The sequence below is a fragment of the Struthio camelus genome, chromosome 3 (assembly GCF_040807025.1).
Source record: "Struthio camelus isolate bStrCam1 chromosome 3, bStrCam1.hap1, whole genome shotgun sequence".
Taxonomy (NCBI): Eukaryota; Metazoa; Chordata; class Aves; order Struthioniformes; family Struthionidae; genus Struthio; species Struthio camelus.
Genome location: NC_090944.1, coordinates 40754481 through 40774023, shown reverse-complemented (window position 1 = coordinate 40774023; position 19543 = coordinate 40754481). Strand labels below are relative to the sequence as shown.

Sequence of the window (19543 nt, the reverse complement as noted above, 5' to 3'; positions counted from 1 at the left end):
TTTCCTGTCACAGAATCAGAGACCGGTTTTGAGGTTTTAATTTTATATCTGATTAACATACAATATAATCCTAAAGCCATCAAGTAACAGCTTTGTGCTTAGAACAATGCTGCCCTTGCTTTATCAGTCATCCTGGAACACAAATACTTCTTAAAATGACTTTGGGGAAGCTATCCAATTTCCATTTTAGCCATAAAAAGTATGAAATGAGCTTTGATATAATCAGCAAAGAATACAGAACTGTTCTACTTCATATAATTAAAAACAAATTCAGTGTAATATTGCATATTCTTATAAGGTATGAGAAAATTAGATCAGTTTAATTTAACAACAGTTCAAAATATTAATTTCTTAATCTCTTAAATTTCTCAGATCCAGTTATTACTCAAGCTATACCTATACATCTGGTGAAATTCTGAACTCCTTATTTAGAATCAGTTATGCATCTTTACTCTATTGCCCCAAAAAGGATAAACTGAGGCCCCATAAGAATCACGTTTTAACAAAAATGCCGAGATTTACAGAAATGAACTTAAAAAAAGTTTATGATCTCTAATTCCCAAGATAAACTTGAGAAAGTAACTTGATCCTGTCAAAACTGCTTGCTTCAAGTGACATTATCACTTGATTAAAATGAAGTCTGGTTTCAATTTTAAATTAAAGTATTCAGTTCAAGAGTTTTTCTTTTCCTATCATTTCTCCACATTCAAATACTGAAGCTAGAAGAATACCTGAGACATTATTTCACTACAGAGTATTTCTTCTTTTACTTCAATTTATGATGTTAATGAAGTAAGATATAGGATCTTTTGCAAAACTGCCACATATTATTTCCTTTATTTTTCCAAAAGTTTATAGAGCTAGAATATGCATGACAATGAAAAACGTGTCCAGTAAATTACAGTATGTTAATTACAGTGCAGTTATGGAGCTTATATATTGCTTATAAAGCAATATGTGAACATGAGCTCTGTAAATCTCATCTTTTTCTCTCCAAGGCAGTTTGAAAATTTGCTAAGAATTCTCACTGTCCAACTGTTATCAATATTCTACCTTTGCAGAGAAATTCTGGGAATTCAGGAAGAAGTTGAGTTTTGTTTTGTTAATATTTCATTTTTAGGGACAATTTTATGCAGGCGAATGAGATGAAATTCTGCAACGTCTGTTCTATGAAGGAGGAAATACTTAGCCTCACAAATCTGTACAACGAGGTTCCAAGGGGATAAGAATTCTACAAGAATATATCTGCACAATAATGATAATTAATAGCCAACATTTTTTATTCTAGACTTTTATTCTTTTTCTTTTCTCTCTACAATATTATTGTTAAGAAAAAGGAACCAGATAAGAAGGTTTATCTTCAAGGAAAGGGAGGAGAGCTGCTTACAATTGGTGACTAGGCAGGGAGGACCACTCTGTACAAGGAGCCATATCCTGACATTGAAATTGAGGAAAAAGTTCACACTAATTTCAGAGAGATCTTCAGTTTAAAAAGTGATACGACAACACGGACCACGTTAACTAACATGGCTGTAAAACTGTAATAACTTAGCAATGGTAATGAATTAGCAACAACATCACTATTCACCATTCACGAATGTGATCCTGGATAAAACTGGCTACAACCTTTAAAACACTACTCAAAGAAACCTGCAGAAAGAATGAAAGAATAACCTTCTTAACAGCAAAATTTCTCTAAAGGGATAAGTAAAACATCGCTTGTTAAAATCCTGTAAAACTTAGCAATGAACTAAGAAGTTCATCACGGAAAAGGAGTATATATTTGTAAGAAGGCAAACCAAAGTATCTACTTAGTCTTTTCTCTATTTAACTTCTGGAGATCTTCCTTTGGAGATCAAAAATCATATTTTCCACTTCCTTAAATTATAGAGGCTCAGTTGGTGGACAAAACCCACCAAAAGAACCTCCCACTACCACAGACGGAAAGAGAAACAAACAGAACATACGGTGACGTATGGCTCTATGGAATATTCTGCTGATTGTGTTGAAAATCTTTATATCCAAGGGCGATCTATATTACATGTACTGCTTTCCCAGGTAAACATGAGCAGTGTTATCCAAAGCAATTCAAATGATCCTTTCTGTGTCAATTTTTACTCAGGTAGTCTTGTACTGGCAAGAGCATGGGGATGGCGATGAGGCAAAAGGAGGTATAGGAATAGCACAAGGCGAAAGGAGATATAAGAGCAGCACTATTCCAGCAGCATCAGCTGAACAGGAAAATATAAGGCATCCTTACAGAGATGGCCTAATATACATGGGATTGTCCTGACTCTGTCAGGCCACCTTTGAGAGTAGAAGATGATGCCCTTCTACAGACTTTGTGGAGAAATGAATTAAAATAACATATGTAGTCTTTATGGCCTGTACCTTTCTTTGGACAGGTAAGTCCCTTGGAGTTATATGCCTGAAGAAGCTTGATGAACGTGAAGTGGAAATACGTTTCAAACATTAATGTGCAGCTTGTGGGGAAAAAGCCAATGAGCCAGAGGTGGGCTCAGGTGTAACTGAAACTTAGGAAAACTGCAGTTAGGGAGAAGGGCTACAAAAAGCAACAAAACATAATATACAGCCAAACACCAGGTTGTACAATCTTGAAAATGAAATTGAGAGTGGAAACTTGTGAATTCCTTTATGAAGAGGTAAACTGTAATGGGAAGTTTGGGCAAAGGAAAATATACTGGTTGTGAAGTCAGGCAAAGAAAAAGCAGGTGTGCTGGGAAGCACAAGCTCACAGATATTTAAACAAAATGATGATCAAAACCTAGTCTAAGGTTTAGTCTAAAGGAATGGAGAAAAAGTGGCAGGTTTAAAAAATGCTACAGTAGAATAAGTGAAGATTTAAAATACTTTGTATCTTGTATTGTGAATATCTGTAGCAAATAAATTGTTTATTATGTAGTTATGACATCATAAAAATATCAGAGCTATTACAAAATAATTAGATATATGCTTTGTTTAACATCTTAACCATCTTAATCTTTGATAATACAAAACAATTATTAAAATTTGCAGACAGTGTGCTCTAGGTTAATATTTTTTGGCAAGTAACTGGAGATACAACCTTAGGAGCGTTACTAAACATGAGATGGGAGTGAAATGTGTTTGGAAGGTAGTTGATAGAAATAACAAGGAACAGTCCAGCCAGTTAAACTGTTTTAAGTTTCATAAGGTATCAGTTTAAAGTTTACTAGCTGGCACGTAACTATCAGAAGCTGTGTACTACAGGAGAATGGCTAAAATCCTGTCATGTGACCAAACAGATACAGAAGAAAAATCAATTATCAGTCACATGAAGACAAATGTCTACAGACACACTGTGGAGACTTGGTTCATAATGTAAAAGTTCAAAGTAACCGCCTACGAACACACTCAGAAGAAAAGCAAAGCAATTATCATGACCTCTTGGTCAATTAAAAAAAAACAAAACAGCTGAAGTGGAAGAATGAAGTTACTTAAAGTTGTTATTCATATTACTTCCCCCGGAAGCTTACAGCTGATGCCAAAAGCATATTCGACAAGTATTATACAAGTAAGTATATTTTTAGTTTTCTGAAAGTTACTTCAAAATGTACCTGACAGTTTTTGAAACAGAAGGCTAGACAGCTGCTTTATGCACTGTTGTAGGTAGCGTGGCTGAAACAGATTTGTAACACGACAGCCTTTCCCTCTCAACACAAATCAGATACGGAATGCAAACGCTAATAGTAAAACAAAAGGTCTCATTAAGGCACAAAAAGTACTTCATCACAGACCTTTATAGATTATTTTTCCACCTCCTATACATAAAACTGACTTCACCCATTTTTTTCCTCACTGTAAACTCAGGCTCGCATATGATCTTGAAAGCTCCTGACATTCAGTGAGGCAAATCAAGTAAAGACACAGACAAAGCCTAAATTAGCTATGCAGAATCATTTCCTGTGGTACTGTAAAAACAGGTCATTTTTTGCCATCTGAATATGTGAGTTTTTATAACTTGCTACTTTAAAAAGACTCAGCTGTCAGAGACAGTATTTGGCAAAGCAGTTTGGAAATTAGTGTTTATAAACAGAAAAGTATAGTTCTACTGAAACTGCACATAAGAAAATCAACAGTATTATTTTCTTTTATAAGTGAATTGGTGGGTGATTCCCACCGCAGGGACTTGACCTAGTTCTTCAACGCACAGTTCTCACTAGTATAAAGAACAGCTCCGGCACACTGATGAATCAGATATAGAACGATCCCTCTGTAAAGCCCACAAGCACAGCAGTAGAAGATCACACAAATCAATAGTCAGGTAAAAAGTGACCACTTATTTCAAGAAGAATCCTAACGTAACATCACATGGGATCACAGTAAACAGCTGCAGCCTGGAAGAATCACAGAGCACTGCCCAGCCTGTCAAATACTGCTTAAAGCACGGAGAGCGTTGCTGTTGCGGCACTCATGCAAGAATGCCCCAGCAATACAGGAAAACAGACAGGATGCATCAATTTACACTTTAGTTAGGCCTTAAATTCATCTGCTCCTCTGGAGGTGTTACCAGGCAATAAATTTTAGTGTGCAGGTCATGATTTTCATTGTGATCCTTCTAATTTATGTTGAGGACATTTCCCTCTCTGGCCTGTTTCCACCATATTGCAGGGAAACCCATGGCTTCCTCTCTTGTAAGGATGCGGTTTACCCTCAGTAAGCAAAGAAGTCAAAATATAAATACCTTCCCCTAAGTCAAGGTCACTACAGGGTTGGTTTGCCAACTATCTTCAAGTCAGACTCTTTTCTTTGACTATCTCGCTGCCCTCCTTTAAAGCGGGTGAGGAAAAGACAGTTCTTAAATATGACTACAACCCTTTCCTCTTCTCAGCCACAAGGTTGCCCCTCACTATGCACACAGAAACCCGCAGAGCCTGCAGACACACCTTGCTGTTGCAGAATTTTGCTAAAATAGGAAAAACGTCACAAGAAATTCACAAACGAATGACCAGTTTGTTATTGTATTACCTGTTAGTGAAGGAAATTCAACAATCACTTCCTTCAGATATCCACATCTTCAGCACTTCCTAATGTGATCTGCTCCCACTCACATCCCCACTGAAGTAAATGGGCTTGGCGCACCGAATGGTTTGGACCCCGTGTTTGGCCTGTTATTGCTGCTGCAGCAATCAGACTGTTTTGCTGCTGAGTTCGAAGAGGAATAGGCTACATCTTCTGCTTTCAGAACTGCTGCCAACCCATTCATTTCAGTGAGAAAAGAGACAGCATTTAGCAATAAATATTTCAAATTGCATGAAAACACAATCAGCTACTTTTTCGTGATAATTTATTACTGAAGCAAACAGAAAATAGGTTTCTCACTAATCTCATTTTCCTTTGGGTTTAGTCGTATCTGCATCTCTCTCTTGTAACTCAACTTGAAATCTGTTTTAATTTACTTTAGAGGCAATCATTTCAAAGAGCAACTGGAAGAGTAATTTCACAGAAGTTCTCACTCTATGAACCAAGTGCCTTTATTAGACATGGGTTTATTTTCTAAGTGAAAAAAAGCATAATTTAAATTCATTTGAAATGACTACACAGATGTCTGCTTTTAATAAAAAAGTACAGAGAACTTCTTAAATCATTCTTCTAATGAAGGACATATAAATGATATTCATGCCAATTTAGCAGACTGCAAATTATTGAAAAACATAAATCTTCTGTGAGGCCAGGACATGAATCTTAACTTCAGTATCAGTATTACTGCACAAAGAAGATTAAAAAAAGGGCTGAAAATTATGGAACATCTACTTCACTAAAAAGGAATCCTTGACAGGATCTGCCTCCATACTCAAAAAGCATTTAAAAAAAATGTGACCGTTAAAGATCATGATAGCTACTGCAAAAGAGCAGAACTGTTCAATATTTTTGTGAAAATAATACACTTCGCATCAAAAAGCTCACGTAGTTAAAATTCAGATTCTTCTTAGAGGAATATATATGGAAATACAATATTTAGAATGACAATATAAAATAATTTTCTATCTATACTTTCTTTAGTTAACTAGTATGCCCCTAGTTAACTAATATGCCTTGCTTTACCTCATTATGCAAAGAGAATGAGAGAACAATATTAGCTGAGACACTTATGAATGGTGGCTACCCTTTTTAAGTAATGGAAGTTATCCACATGACATGTCTTATTTTTCAGCGCTACGTAGGAAAGAAATTGTTTGCATGAGTCAAAACATGCAAAATCCGGCACTTGATTTTTCACGGGGAACATGTGAAATACTGTTACCCATTACAACAGTAAAAACATATGGACAGCATATGTAACCTCCGCAGAGTGCTGTATAAGTGCCAAATAATTACACTATAATTAGAAGTATTACATAACATGAATTTGTGAAAGTGTTTTCTAAGAAATACTGCAGAAAATGAATCACCATTTTAGCTTTACACAAACACTTATGGAAACCACCGCATGAGAGCTGCGTAATCCGCTGCTGCTGTTTGTTTACCGGGGGAAGAGCCAAAAGCGACCACAGAGCTTGCCTGGGCCTGAATCTGCAACTTCCTCCCGCAGACTGTGCTACTGCCTATCTGTGCGCGACTTCCTTTGGCTTGATTTAACCAGACCTGGGAGCCAGCATTTCACTTATCTGTTTAGTAAGCAAGTCTTGGGTATGTCTGTCTGTGCCTGACTTAAGCCTTGGCCCCTGCGTAAACACTTGGTGCCATCTGCATGGGTATTTTATAACTCCTGAAAGGGATAGGTTCACAGGAACGTACAGACGGACACTCATTTTCCTCAGGAACTAAAAGCAGCGTATCAAGTGTCAAGAGAAATACTTTTCGTGTATTTTACAAGAGAGATTGCTGCAGTACCTTCCCTCACCTGTCACTCTTCTGACACGATATACGCAGGCTTAAGCTGTGGATGCCAGAGAGCGAGCGGGCAGCTTAGACAACTGTGTCACTTCAGAAAACAGTCGCTAGCTTCTTAAACTAAATTCCACGTTTTGACAAAACTACACAACGGAACAGTAGAATCCCTCGAGTTTACTCTCAGAAGGGTCTTTGATAACAGTACAACTTAACAGGGAACTTGAACATTTAAAGACTTAAAAATAATATACATATTCCTGCATAAATTGGATATAATTATATAATTAGAGAGAAAAATTCAAAATATATTCCTAATGTGCACTACAATACATTTGAAAAATATTAAAAAGAGAGATCTAGTACTTCTAGAATAATTCAGAAAGTTAAAATATCAAAGAAATGAAAGGCAGCATAAATAAAGGATGAATAGCAATCCTGACTTTGGACTACTCCCATAACTGCGGACAGAAAATGCATACGCTTATCAACTCATGCAGGGCAACTGACCCCATGGAAACATATAAAAACTTCAAATCTTTATTAAAAGTGCTCAGATATGTATGTACATGTCAAAGTTGGTGATCAGAGACAGTCAAATGCATTTGTATGAAAAATGCATGAATTGAATAAACTTAAAACTCCCTGTGATTACTAACTTCAACAGGATTCTACACAGAGCCTACAATTTGTTCATATACTTCTTTTTGCAGCTTAGTGTATTTTGCATTACCATGCTGTTTCTTTTTAGATTCTCTGATTTCATCATTTGAGAAAGATGAAATTATATTAGCAAGACCTTCCATATTTGCCTTAAAGAAACATAAAGAAACACAAGCAATTCTAATTCCAGCTCTGCTTACTTCGGAAATATATGGTCAGGTGTCTGCTTATTAATTTCTTTCTGACTTCTTTGCTTTTGCTGCAAGCAAAAAGTTTTATTAAGAGTGCATGCTTAAGGATTCTGATAGAGGTTTTCTGTTAAATCATATGAAACTGGACAAGGATATTCAGAGCACTAAGGTTTTGCCAGAGCAATGTATTTCTGAGCTATGAAATTTGCTTTTCAAACAGATTAAATTATTTTTGTATCTCCAAAAGCAGTAGTATTATTTCCCCTTTTACATAGTTTGGCACGTGCTCATTCACCTGATAGTTTGTTACAGCTGCGGGGATTCATGACTTCTGCCATACGTACTACCTCTGAGTATCCTTTATGCATTACAGAAACTATAATGGCTGTATTTGCCAGTTGAACACTTTCTAAAACACAGGATGCTGGACCTTCCCCAGCTTATTTCAGTGGTGTATGATTTCTGGGGAAGTACGAGGGGAAGAGTGGCACAGGGCAGCAGAGTTTTGCAATGGCATCGTTTCCCAGCTGTCTCAATACACCCTCTGCACTGGGGTGGAAGGTAGATGAGCCAGGCTCAGCCTTCCAGTATGAGCACAAGCAAGACACTTTAAATATTCCCTCCCTCCCCAAACCTGGAGAGCGATAGCGAGTTAGTTTAGAGTTAGCTCCATCAACGTTAGTGCATCATTCTTTTCACTTCTCTCCCTTTCCAACATAATAATTCATTTTGCATTTCTATAAAAAGAAAAAGTTCATTTTCTCACTAGGACAAATTAAAAGTGATTCCAACTATAGGATAAATTTATGACACTACGCATGAGCCCCAAATAAATGGAGGACTTTAAAACTCTTGATTTAACCAGGCTCATAACTGAAAGACTGATGTCACATTTTGGCTGTAACAAGCTGACTGATCCTGACATAATAAGCTCTCATTCAGTGACATAGTAACCATGATATTATCTGACCTATTACTCATTTATGGCAAGATAAGATATCTTCCCTTTATTATTATGTATCATAAAAATCATGATGACACAGAAGTCACACAAATAAGCAAACTCTGAAGATTGGATTTTCCCCTATCCACCATCATGCATGTCATTCATATTCTTTTATTTCTAGCCAACAGAAATCCACGGCTAATTACAGTGGCAGAGAGAAAGACTTCCTGCTGGGCCTTATATTCCCACAGTGCTGTAATCTGTCTTCAAATTGCTAAACTAATTCACCCTCATGCTTGTCTCTTCCCTCAGTTAATAGCCACACAGAAATGTTTCAGTCTTTTGGGTACTGACATCTCTCTGAAGACTCACATCAGTTTTTGCAAGATTTAAATGTTTCCTTTTAAAAAGCGTGAACACAATCATCAGTGGCTGTACCAACGCAGTGCCATCTTTCTGTGCTCGAATCAACTGATCTCAAATATTTGCACACTGTTTTAAATTCAAATAAATTTAAATCTTTGACAATCCCTTTTATTAGTGTGTTTCATTTAAGCTACAGAAAGAGTACGTTCAGCCAATTCAAAAGCAGCTTCTGATTTTCAGTGTCCAGTTACTAACCTTTGAATACAACTTTTAGAAATGCCAAGTGCCCACAATAGCAGCTGAAAACAATGAAACAATATGCATTCAGATCCTCTAGAAACAGGCCTAACATATCCAGGTGCCGCTGTCAGAACAGACCTAGCCATTTTTCTGTCATTTACACAAGAAATATTCAAAAGGACCATACAGTGATCCTATAATACACAAAAAATAGACATCCTCTATTCTTCTTCCTGTGTCATATCCTCAAAACTATCATATTTCTATTCTAGTGACTCCTTTAAGGCCTGTAAGAATCTATTTGAAGCATGATCTACTCTAAACCTACTGCAGTAACAGCCCTAGAATCAAGGGTTGTTTAATAAATATACTTCACCATTAATGATGATTTCAACATGTACTTTGACTGTATATTAAAGAGCTGTTAAGGGCATAATTGGCCCTGTTTTATCTCCAGGAAAGCATGAACATCTATTCTGGGACACTACTAGTTTCTCACTTGGAAATCAAGATATTTGGATTTCCTAATCCCAAACAGAGTACAATAAACTATGCTGATCTAATTTTGGAATCTTAGAATATAATTTATTTTTACTGAATGGGTTTCTGGTTATATCCTTCAATGTTTGTAACACCTGATGGAGAGCCTTGCTGCCATGTTCTTGGAAATGAACAGAATGAAAAAATACAGAATATCTTGTATGAATAAGAGCTCTTCCTATGAAGACTGTGTAGGATTACATAGGCAACAGGAATCACATAGAATTAGTTCATAAACACTGACTGTGGGGGAAGAGCTGGTCATGCTGTGGAGCTACAGCCTGGGAATTCAGGAGCTTTTGCGTTTCTTTTCATTTCTACCATGTTGTTCTGCATCATTCTGAATTGCTTTCACCTAAATGGAGTGTCCTTACTGAGAGGCCTTTTCATTTTATTTTGTGAATAAAATTACTTGAATTTGGACAGAACTTACCACTTTTACAAAGCAAATTTTGCCCTGGAGAGTTTTGTGGAGCATTTACCTGTAGGCTTTGTACATGCTTTGGGGACTTCAGTTTATTTAAATAAATTAAAACCACCTTCTGTCATCTCTATGGCAATATCTAGCTAGAATGCAAGAAATACACAGGCCGTGAAACTGTCCAGATTTTCTTTCTAGTGCACAGCTATCAGATCCTCATAAAAAAACTGTGTTAGGCCCACGCTCAGAAAAACTTTTCTTGATACCTGGAAGACAACTGATCATCATGCATGACCTCACTTATTCTTTTTTGGAAGTCGGTTACAAGAAAGGGAATGACAAAATAACTGAATAATTGAACAGAACTTGCAAGATTTCCCAAGTCTGATACACATAGCCTGCAAAATGCTTTCTGATCACTAGCTTTTTTTATGAAAAAGGTAGGTAGGTACCTGTCTACTCTCTCTCTTTTTCTTTTTTCTTTTTAGAATTGTAGAAACAAGAAGAGAAACTAAATTAGTGAAATATCTCTTCGTAAGAATCGAGAAAGTGATTTTCCATCTTTATTAATATTACACTTTTTTTTTCTTTCTGAGGCCTGTTATGCATCTCTGATCATTATATAAGATAACAACATTGTATAGGTGATCAAACACTTGTGAGAAAAGAATTTTGCAATCTCTTTTTAAGATAGAGAATTCTTCAAACTGATCAATGATTTTCTCAACTATTATTAGACATTTCTCCTTTAAATCAGGCAAATCTTAAATGCTGTATAATTAAGTTGCTATTACAATTATTTTTATTATTTTTATTATCGGTAGTAGCATTATAATGTAATGCAAGGAACCCAAAGCATCTGAGGTGTTTCATCAAAGACAATCAAATTATATTTCTCACAGAGTTGTATGGTACCTTGGTTAATTTCCAAATTTTAACCTATAAACTCTCAAATAGTTACGTGATTGCAGCTAATTTCTCCCTAATATGCTACAATCACCTGGTTCAGACAGGAAAGCAGTTATTCAAAATTCACAATTTTAGAACATTTTTTTGAAATTTACACAGATACTATTATACGAAGCAAAAACATTTTTTGTATTTTTCAGGAACTGGTAAAAACAATCAACTCATCTTATATCATGACCATCTAACTATAATGGCTAAAAAATGCACGATCAAAGATTTTGGCATATATTTTGCACCTAAAAGCAGAAATCAATGCTCCTGGTTTAAAATATTTTGTTAAGTATTCCACAGAGAATGGAGACTTCATTCCCTCCTCTGGAATAGTATTTAGATATGTAAATTCCTGTTTTTATCAATTTACTGCAGTCAAACCTGTATGCCATATTGAAGGTGAAACGAAAATACTGTTATGATAACTAACGATAACTATTATAACTATAATAATGAAAACTAATAAAAAAGTCATAGTTATCTTCATAAGGAAACAGACAACAATATAAGTAGCAAGACTGTATAGTTACGTTAGATAGACAGACTTGAACAAAAGAAGATATGATAATACAAACTGTTAATTATCTGAAGCAATCACTACTGCTATTCCAAGACTGGCTACCACAGAAGTCCTCCAGTCTGCCTACAAACATTGTGCCATGGAGCTCAGCTGCAGAAAGCACGTGAACCCCCCTCCCGCTAGTCTGATCCCATCTACCCAAATTATTCTTATGTGAGCAGCTCTCTCATCTTTGATATTGAGTGCATGTATATTTATATATTGTATATTGTATATATACAATATAAACATATATATGTATATATGTGTGTGTGTATATATATACAATATATACAATTGTATATTTATATATTTTCCTTTTCTTTTCTTCTCAATTAATTTCAAAAACGTAGAGGCATTGTAAAGAGAGGGACTTGGCTCTTTTACTTAATAATGACAGCATTTGCATTGCGAATAAGTATAAGCTGCCAAATTTCTAAGTGTTTTCCTTTCTTTTGTTTTTGTTTTATAGATACTTACGCTTAAGGCAGTTGGTCCTGGAGGTCCTACATCTCCCTAGTGAAAAAAAGAGGGTAGAGAAATCAGCAGTCTCTTTAGTTACATGTTTTTAACCTCTGTGCCTTTTAGAAGATATGAACCACAACATAAGTAAATTTAGTATAATCATCAGCTGCATTCTCTAATTATGAAAATATATGAGTAAAGTAATATTTTCTACAATAATAGCATAGATGTAAGCAGTTCACTGCAGGTTAAACAGAAGAAAAAGGCAGGCCTCTGTACAAATGAATCACAATTCAAAAAGCAGTCCTGCAAACATATTTGCATATGTTAAATTATAGACTGCAGCTTTCATGCCTAAGATGGCCACTGAAATCAGTGCAACTCCTCACACATGTAAAGACAGATGAACATGTAAATATTCACAGAGTTAGATACCTGAGGTCTGAATCTTGCTGTGAGACCTTTAGGTTCAGCCGATGGGAACAAATCAGAGTACGCAGAGAGCAATTCAAAACCGTAAGTTATGTTTCCGCTCTGAATTCCCCTGAAAAGGAGATTCTCTCCCTTCTGTGGTGATAACAGTACTTGCTCTCTGTATTTGAAGTTAGCCTGTATTTATATTCCTCAACCCTTAAATTAGACAAATGTCAGCATCAGGTGTTCATCGCATACACGTAGTTACGGCAACGTGCAAGTACTGAAGATACGTCATGCACACATACATATACATACGTCTTTATGGGCAATAAGTACCTTTTCTCCTTTAGGACCAGCCACACCAGGATTACCAGGGTCACCTTTTAATCCCTGTGCAAAGAAGAAGAATGCGTATTTCTTGTTGACCATGAAAAGTGTCGGGCAAAATTCTGTACTGCTGTGAATTAGCATATACTAACGAGTAAGTCTTAAAATATTAGCATAATATGAGTACTACCATATTGTAACTATTTTCCCATTATTTTGTGAGCAGAGAAACATCCATCCAAGACTGCATGTGTCTTCAACACGTAATTAAAACACACAAAGCCAGACAGAGTCTGTTGTGCCCTATTATGCCAAGTAGCATTCAGAAATGGAAAGTTTCCTGGTAGTCCCACTAGGTATGCATCTTGCATGGTCAACAAGGATTAAAAAAAAGAATACGAGTCCTACACTACACTCTGAAACTCTGTTAAAATAGGGAAATAGGGAGAGGTAGACAGAGAATGCAGGGGATCGCATGTTGCAGTTACCAGCGCGGAGCGGGTGACTTCCAACAGCTGGCAGCAGGCAGCACCTCCTCCAGTGTTTGAAAAGGGAATTAGACAGAAACAATCAAGTCCTTCACACCTCCCTCCACTGTTCTGCCTTCAGCTGGAGAAGCAGAAAATGTTACCTAGTTTTTTACACTAAACATGCAGCAATTCACCAATACAGCAATTCCACTAGCGTGTCTCACCACAAACATTCAAGAAAGAAATGCCCTCATCATTACCAAATAATCCCTGCTGTTTTCTCCTTGCTGCGAAATACATGCAAAAGGGAACTACTTTTTGTTTAAGCCAAGGGATCTGTCTTATGTACTCCCTTTGATCACTGCTTTAGAGACATGCCAAAGGAGAGTATGGACAGATGTAAGCCAAAGAGAGATCTATAGGTCAAAACATTTTACTTAGAAACCAACTGACAACCAGTGCAGGCAATAGAGGACCAAGTCATTATGAGGTACTCCACAAGCAGGCCACCTGGGTTACTATTGCAGAGGTTAAGTGGACTGAAGATAGAGAAGAATGACAGAACTTGAATTGGGTTATACTTACTGAAGTTCTTCCCAGCCCCCTGTCTGCCTTTGCAAACTCTGTTCCTCGCTTTGTAATAATTGGAAAGATAGAGACAACCGGCATGAAAATGATAAGCAACATCTGTGCCTTGGTGGGTACAGAAACATTAAATCAGTGAGTGTTCTAAATACTGCATATTTGTGCAACTTCACTTCCTGCTAAAATTACATTAATTCACCATCTGGAAGGAACATCATTTAGAACCGTATGAGCATTTAAGTACCCACTTTGGCTTAAATTTGTGGTTGTTGTAAATACCTCTGATTTAGCTTTGATTTGTCCTTTATTAAGCTTGCCAAAAATGTAAGAGTTAAATCAGAAGTAGTTTCGCTGTTTGAACTTTAAAAAATGTAATAGGCAGATGGATCCAAAAAACAAGCCAAAAAATTGCTTTCCTTTTAAGAGCTGCATATTTATGACTTAGTTTTAATACTGTCTCCATTTACTACATTTTACTTTTCACTTCCTTACTCCATATATTGAAAAGCAATTTCAGGTGTCTCAGGAGTTTCCATGTTACTTGCCACTGAATACATCTGGTTCAGAATCAACAATATTAGAGAATTAGCAGTAGAACAATAAGTTTAAGTTCTGTGGCTGTAGATTTACAGAAGATCAAAAACAAAGGAAGACAAAAAAAAAAACCCTGCAACTTACAGGGGGGGAGAACAGAAAGGACAAGAGCAAGCAAAAGATATTGAACCCAAGCCATGCACTGTCTAACTATGAACTTCATTTTTTCCTAATTGGTATGTTTATAGATTTTACTAATGTTCCTGCAGTGCACCACAGTGAGGTATGTAGTTTGACAGCTACTGCAGAGATAATGACCACAGAGGTCAAACTCACACAAATAGGACAATGGGAAACTACATGTTTGACAACAAACCTTACCGAATTTGAAGCAGGATTTTATAAAACTCAGAACGGCTTTTACACAATGCATTTATTTAAAAATACTTGAATTAGCTTTCATTTGCAGTTTATATCCCCAAGAAATAGAGAAGTAGTAGCAGAAAAAAATCCTTAAAAAGTTAACTCACAAGAAGTATGTCTTGTTCTTCTAGATATTATTTATCTTTTAAAAATGTAATAAGTTCCAGACATAGTGAATGCCTGGAAAAACACATCTGGTACCATATCATCCCCGTTCTTCCCTACAGCCACCCTTCTAAAGATGATTAGAGGCTTAGTTGCTGCTGACTGCCTCTGAAATGACATAAGAAATAAGAATTCATTTGCTAAGTCAAATCTGTAGTCCCTTCTAGTACAGTGCAGTACAGCATCCTGTCTCTGGCAGAGACCAGAACAGGATGCTTCAGAATCAATGTGGTTATCTCAACAAATATAATTTGGATGATTTTAGATGATGCTTTAAATTAGAAAAGCTCATTTTCGGCAATGTTTTAGGAGAGAAAGAGGTCAGTTTTGAAAACAACAAACTAATTCCTATTGATCAAAGGAGTCTTATCAGATTTGCCAGAATTTCAAGAACTGAATGCAAATTCTAGCAGCTCTCATAAGAAAGGGTAAATGAATTAGGGAATTGCATCCAGTTCTAATTCTAGCTTTTACGGGGCAACACAATAATACACACTTGTGAGTTCAGGAACTCATTACACCTCTTTATTAATAGTCTTCAACTGGTACCTTTTCCTCCTCTGTAAACACTACAGCTTGGTCTCTCTATAGGTCAAAATAAACTTACACTGAGGTTCCTCTATGGATTCCATAGAGGATATACATGCAGTAGGCCAACTTTAACCACTAGCTGCATTAGCAAGACCATAACATGAGAAATGGCCAAAAAGAGAAACATTATATTTAACAAGGCAGTGTTACTAGCATAACAAAATTGCTGATCAAGGGAGAAATTACAGCCAAGTTGGGGCCAACAGGGTAAAGAGTAAACTAGGGGCAGGTTCTTTGTTTGGAAGGGGATGATGGTGATAGCGGGGAAGAACTTGGGAGGGGAAAAAGGGACTGTAGGGGGTTACAAATCATGTGACTCGGGCTGTTTGGGGTACATGCTGAACAGCCCCGCACCTTATCACCACAGTTTGGACCAGGACAATAAATCTGCTGTTTCCGCTGTACTGATGTCTGTCACTCTGCTCTGGTTGGGAGGGACCTAGCATGTTCTCCCTGGTGTGGATGAGGGAATACTGGCAGTGCCCTTAGCAATAACAAGGGAACATCTGGAAGGGGACACCTGGAGGGTACTTCTATAACATCACCTTGCCTCTTCCTTTCCTCAACAGCAAGGCTTTACTCTATCTGCAGTACTCAGCCACCTGCCATCAAGAGGTTTACCATAACTAAATTAGACTGAGGATCTAAATTCTCCCCTGGCTTATTGTACAACCATGCATTTCTTCTGGTGGAAGCAATTTAAAGGAGAAGTTGTCATATTGGTTGACACTGTATTTTTGACAAATCTTCAACTAGATTTTTCTCCAATAGTAGTTTACTGAAGTCAGCCTACCAAATCAGCTGCATTAGGAAAAGAAGACAACAGTTAAAAAATGACTGTGCTTTAAAACTCTAAAAAAGGTCTTGATTTCATGAATTGTTCAAATTATGGGATTTATTAATAGTGCCCCACGACCTATTGGCATAAAAGACAACAGCTTTACTATGTGAATTTTCCCTTTAAACCAGGGACAGTCTCACATGAAGCATACCGTGCTTTGGAGTTCCATGGCAAAGAACAAATAACTTTACTTAGTGATTTGATGGATAAGTTCCTCACCAACTTTGAGAATTTCGTATTCGTTCAAAAGAAGTGCCAGGTATTACTGGAGCCAAATAACTAAACAGCTTTTCAGTTTCTATGGTTTCAGTCATTTGGATAAGATTAGAATAGTCAAAGATTTTGAAAGAAAAGGGAATAGAACAACATTCTCCCCTAAGCCAAGTAGCCTTAACGACAATTCTTTCGTGACAGCCTGAAGATCCACAAACCAGTACTACTACCATCACTAGCAAAAAGCACAGAAGATGAAGAGAACAGAGGACTCATAGCTTGCTACTTGTGTTTGTAATCCATATCTCATACGGCTGTAGTATTTCAGAAACTACACTGTGTAGCTGTTTAGGTTTCTAGCCTATAGCAATATCATCTAACCTGCCAGTTAAACGACAATAGCAATGTGAACAAAGTAACTACCATTTATGAGTATTCTCATATATCCTGCAGAGGTTACATTAAAAGAGAAATACATGTGCTAGTACTTTCACAGCATGGGGAAAGCATCCTGTAATTTAAAGGAGTCTGCTTCTGTAAACTATATTTTTTTGCAGATTCATCCATTGCTTTTATCTCGACACTGTGATATCCAGCTGGTTTATAAGGTACAATAGGCTTAATGAGCAGATACCTCTCCAGCTGAGACCAAGCAGCTTCCAATCACTGTGATAAAAAGTTTACAGCCCAAATAGGGGGATCTGAATGACAGGCCAAGGAGGTTCAAGGAGGACTTTCAGCAGTGGACTGACAATAAGCTACTTTGGGAGCCAACACAGAAGCCTCAAGAAAGGTAGAGTAAGCTTTCAGCGAAACTCTTAAAGAGCTACCAGGTTTGCACTGTCTGGCAACAGAGAACTTGATTATATGGGCTGGAGAACCAGTGGGACCAAGGGCTTTAAAGACTTAGGATTCTGTTTAGCAGTTCATCTGTACTGAGATGAAAAGACAGATCTATCAGCTGCAACACAAACCTCACCGCTAGTGTGAGAAGACAGGACCTACAGCCTTTTCTCAGCTGCCATTAGTTACTTTCTTATCTACAGCTGGAAAACATCTAAGAAGTCCATTAACCTCTCACCCTGAGAAAATATATTTGTCATAATGTCAGACATGAATTGGATCAGAAAGGTGTGAAAAGAGCACTAAAATAAATTAATTGTTAGTTTTGCATAAACTTATCAATACAAAAACTCTCTTTCTAGAGGTCAGGAACATTAGAAGAAATGTTAGTGTTACGTTAAATGTTCTCTCCAAGTAAAGTATGCCCCTGGTTTCCTAATGCTTTACTTTATGAACTCTGATTTAATATACTCCAGCAGGTTCACAGAGCATTGAGAAAATTATTCAAAACTATTGAATTTTTTCTCAGAGATAGAGTAGCAAGCAGTGTTTACACATCATCACAGAACGTAGTTAAAATAGGTAAAATGTGCCAGCAGCTGACAGCAGGAGCTCTTCACAATGAAAAAATGGTAAGATCAGCTGTATCCCAATGAAAGAATGCAAGCAGCTCATACAAAAGCCAAGTATTGCCTACTGGAAATGTGTTTATTTGTGCAATGAATGCTACACCACATATGTATGTCAATGAATAATGTTGTAAGATTGACATAATCTTTTGAAAATAGATTTTTCAATCCAAAAGAGAACTGTTTGGAGAAGAAAAGTATTGGTCAGTATCTTCAATTATTTTTATTGAGGGATGCAGAAAGTATTTTCAAACTTACTTGCACATAGTTGTTGACCTAAATTCCCTACCCTGCATTACTGTAAACTGGCTCAATCTTTCCTCAGCTTAATCTCCTATAACACACGTTATCTAAAGTACTGAAAATTAAGTAAACAGTCTAACACGTTGTAGCCAACAATGTGAAACCAGATCATGGACCAAATCAGCAATCCCTACTGCATAATAAAGCTTGGAAATACTCTACTGAGTAATACAGAAGACCTACATTTTTTCCATAGAACTACATACATGCGTACTACATACAATCTAAATTAAAACAACAGCTTCAAAGCCAGCTGTACAACACTATTATATGTGTCATACGGGATAACTTTTTTAGAAAAGTATTTTCAAAACTCCACGTAACGTATTCTTTTTCAGTTTATAACTTGTGTATTTCTAAACATTGCCATTGGTCTTTTCTTGTTAATGTCACTCAAAAATTTCAAATTGTTCCACTATTAGGATTTTCTGGTGTCCGAGCAATGCCTACTAGTTCCTTATGCTTGTGCTCCTAATAGAATTTTCAAACTCTACTTAATGATAATTAAGTATCATAACCAGTTTCCTACTTTCAAGCTATGGGCTTCGTCTTGTCCCATCAAAACAGTTCTTTACCATGCTGATATGAAGATTAGAGAATCACAGAGAGACCACGAGGGTGTGAATATAAACTATTGTTACAGCAAGCAAGACACTTGTTCCTTTTGAAAATGTTAATATTTTTCTTCATCTTTTCTGACAAGCGTAAGAATAAAAAGGCCTAAAATGTGTATATTTTATCTTCTTTCCATCGAAAAACTGCTTTTTATTTGATAGCTCACTGAACTTCACAGGTTTGTCCTGTGTCATGAGGTATATAAAGAAAATTATTTTATGTAACAATGTTTTTAAAAAGACACTTAGGGCAGCATGTTTCCTTGTAGAAGAAGGAAATATATCCAGTTAGTTAATCAGCTGTCTTAATTGCGTAGCTATTGTGCACTAGATTTTCATTTCAGATTATCTTTTAAAGATTTTTTTA

The 19543-nt window shown here is 36.6% G+C and overlaps 1 protein-coding gene across 5 annotated transcripts in view; it reads right to left on the bottom strand.

The window, feature by feature from the left end:
* The window catches only part of COL19A1 (collagen type XIX alpha 1 chain), a 209395-nt gene that overhangs the window by 89334 nt on the left and 100518 nt on the right, over positions 1 to 19543 (bottom strand). For all 5 annotated transcript variants that reach the window (XM_009689153.2, XM_009689151.2, XM_009689154.2 and 2 more), the window contains 2 exons: positions 12975 to 13028; positions 12237 to 12272 (listed from right to left, as the gene is read on the bottom strand). In XM_009689153.2, coding sequence (XP_009687448.2) covers positions 12237 to 12272; positions 12975 to 13028 — 90 coding nt within the window. The remainder of the gene's footprint in view (positions 1 to 12236; positions 12273 to 12974; positions 13029 to 19543) is intronic.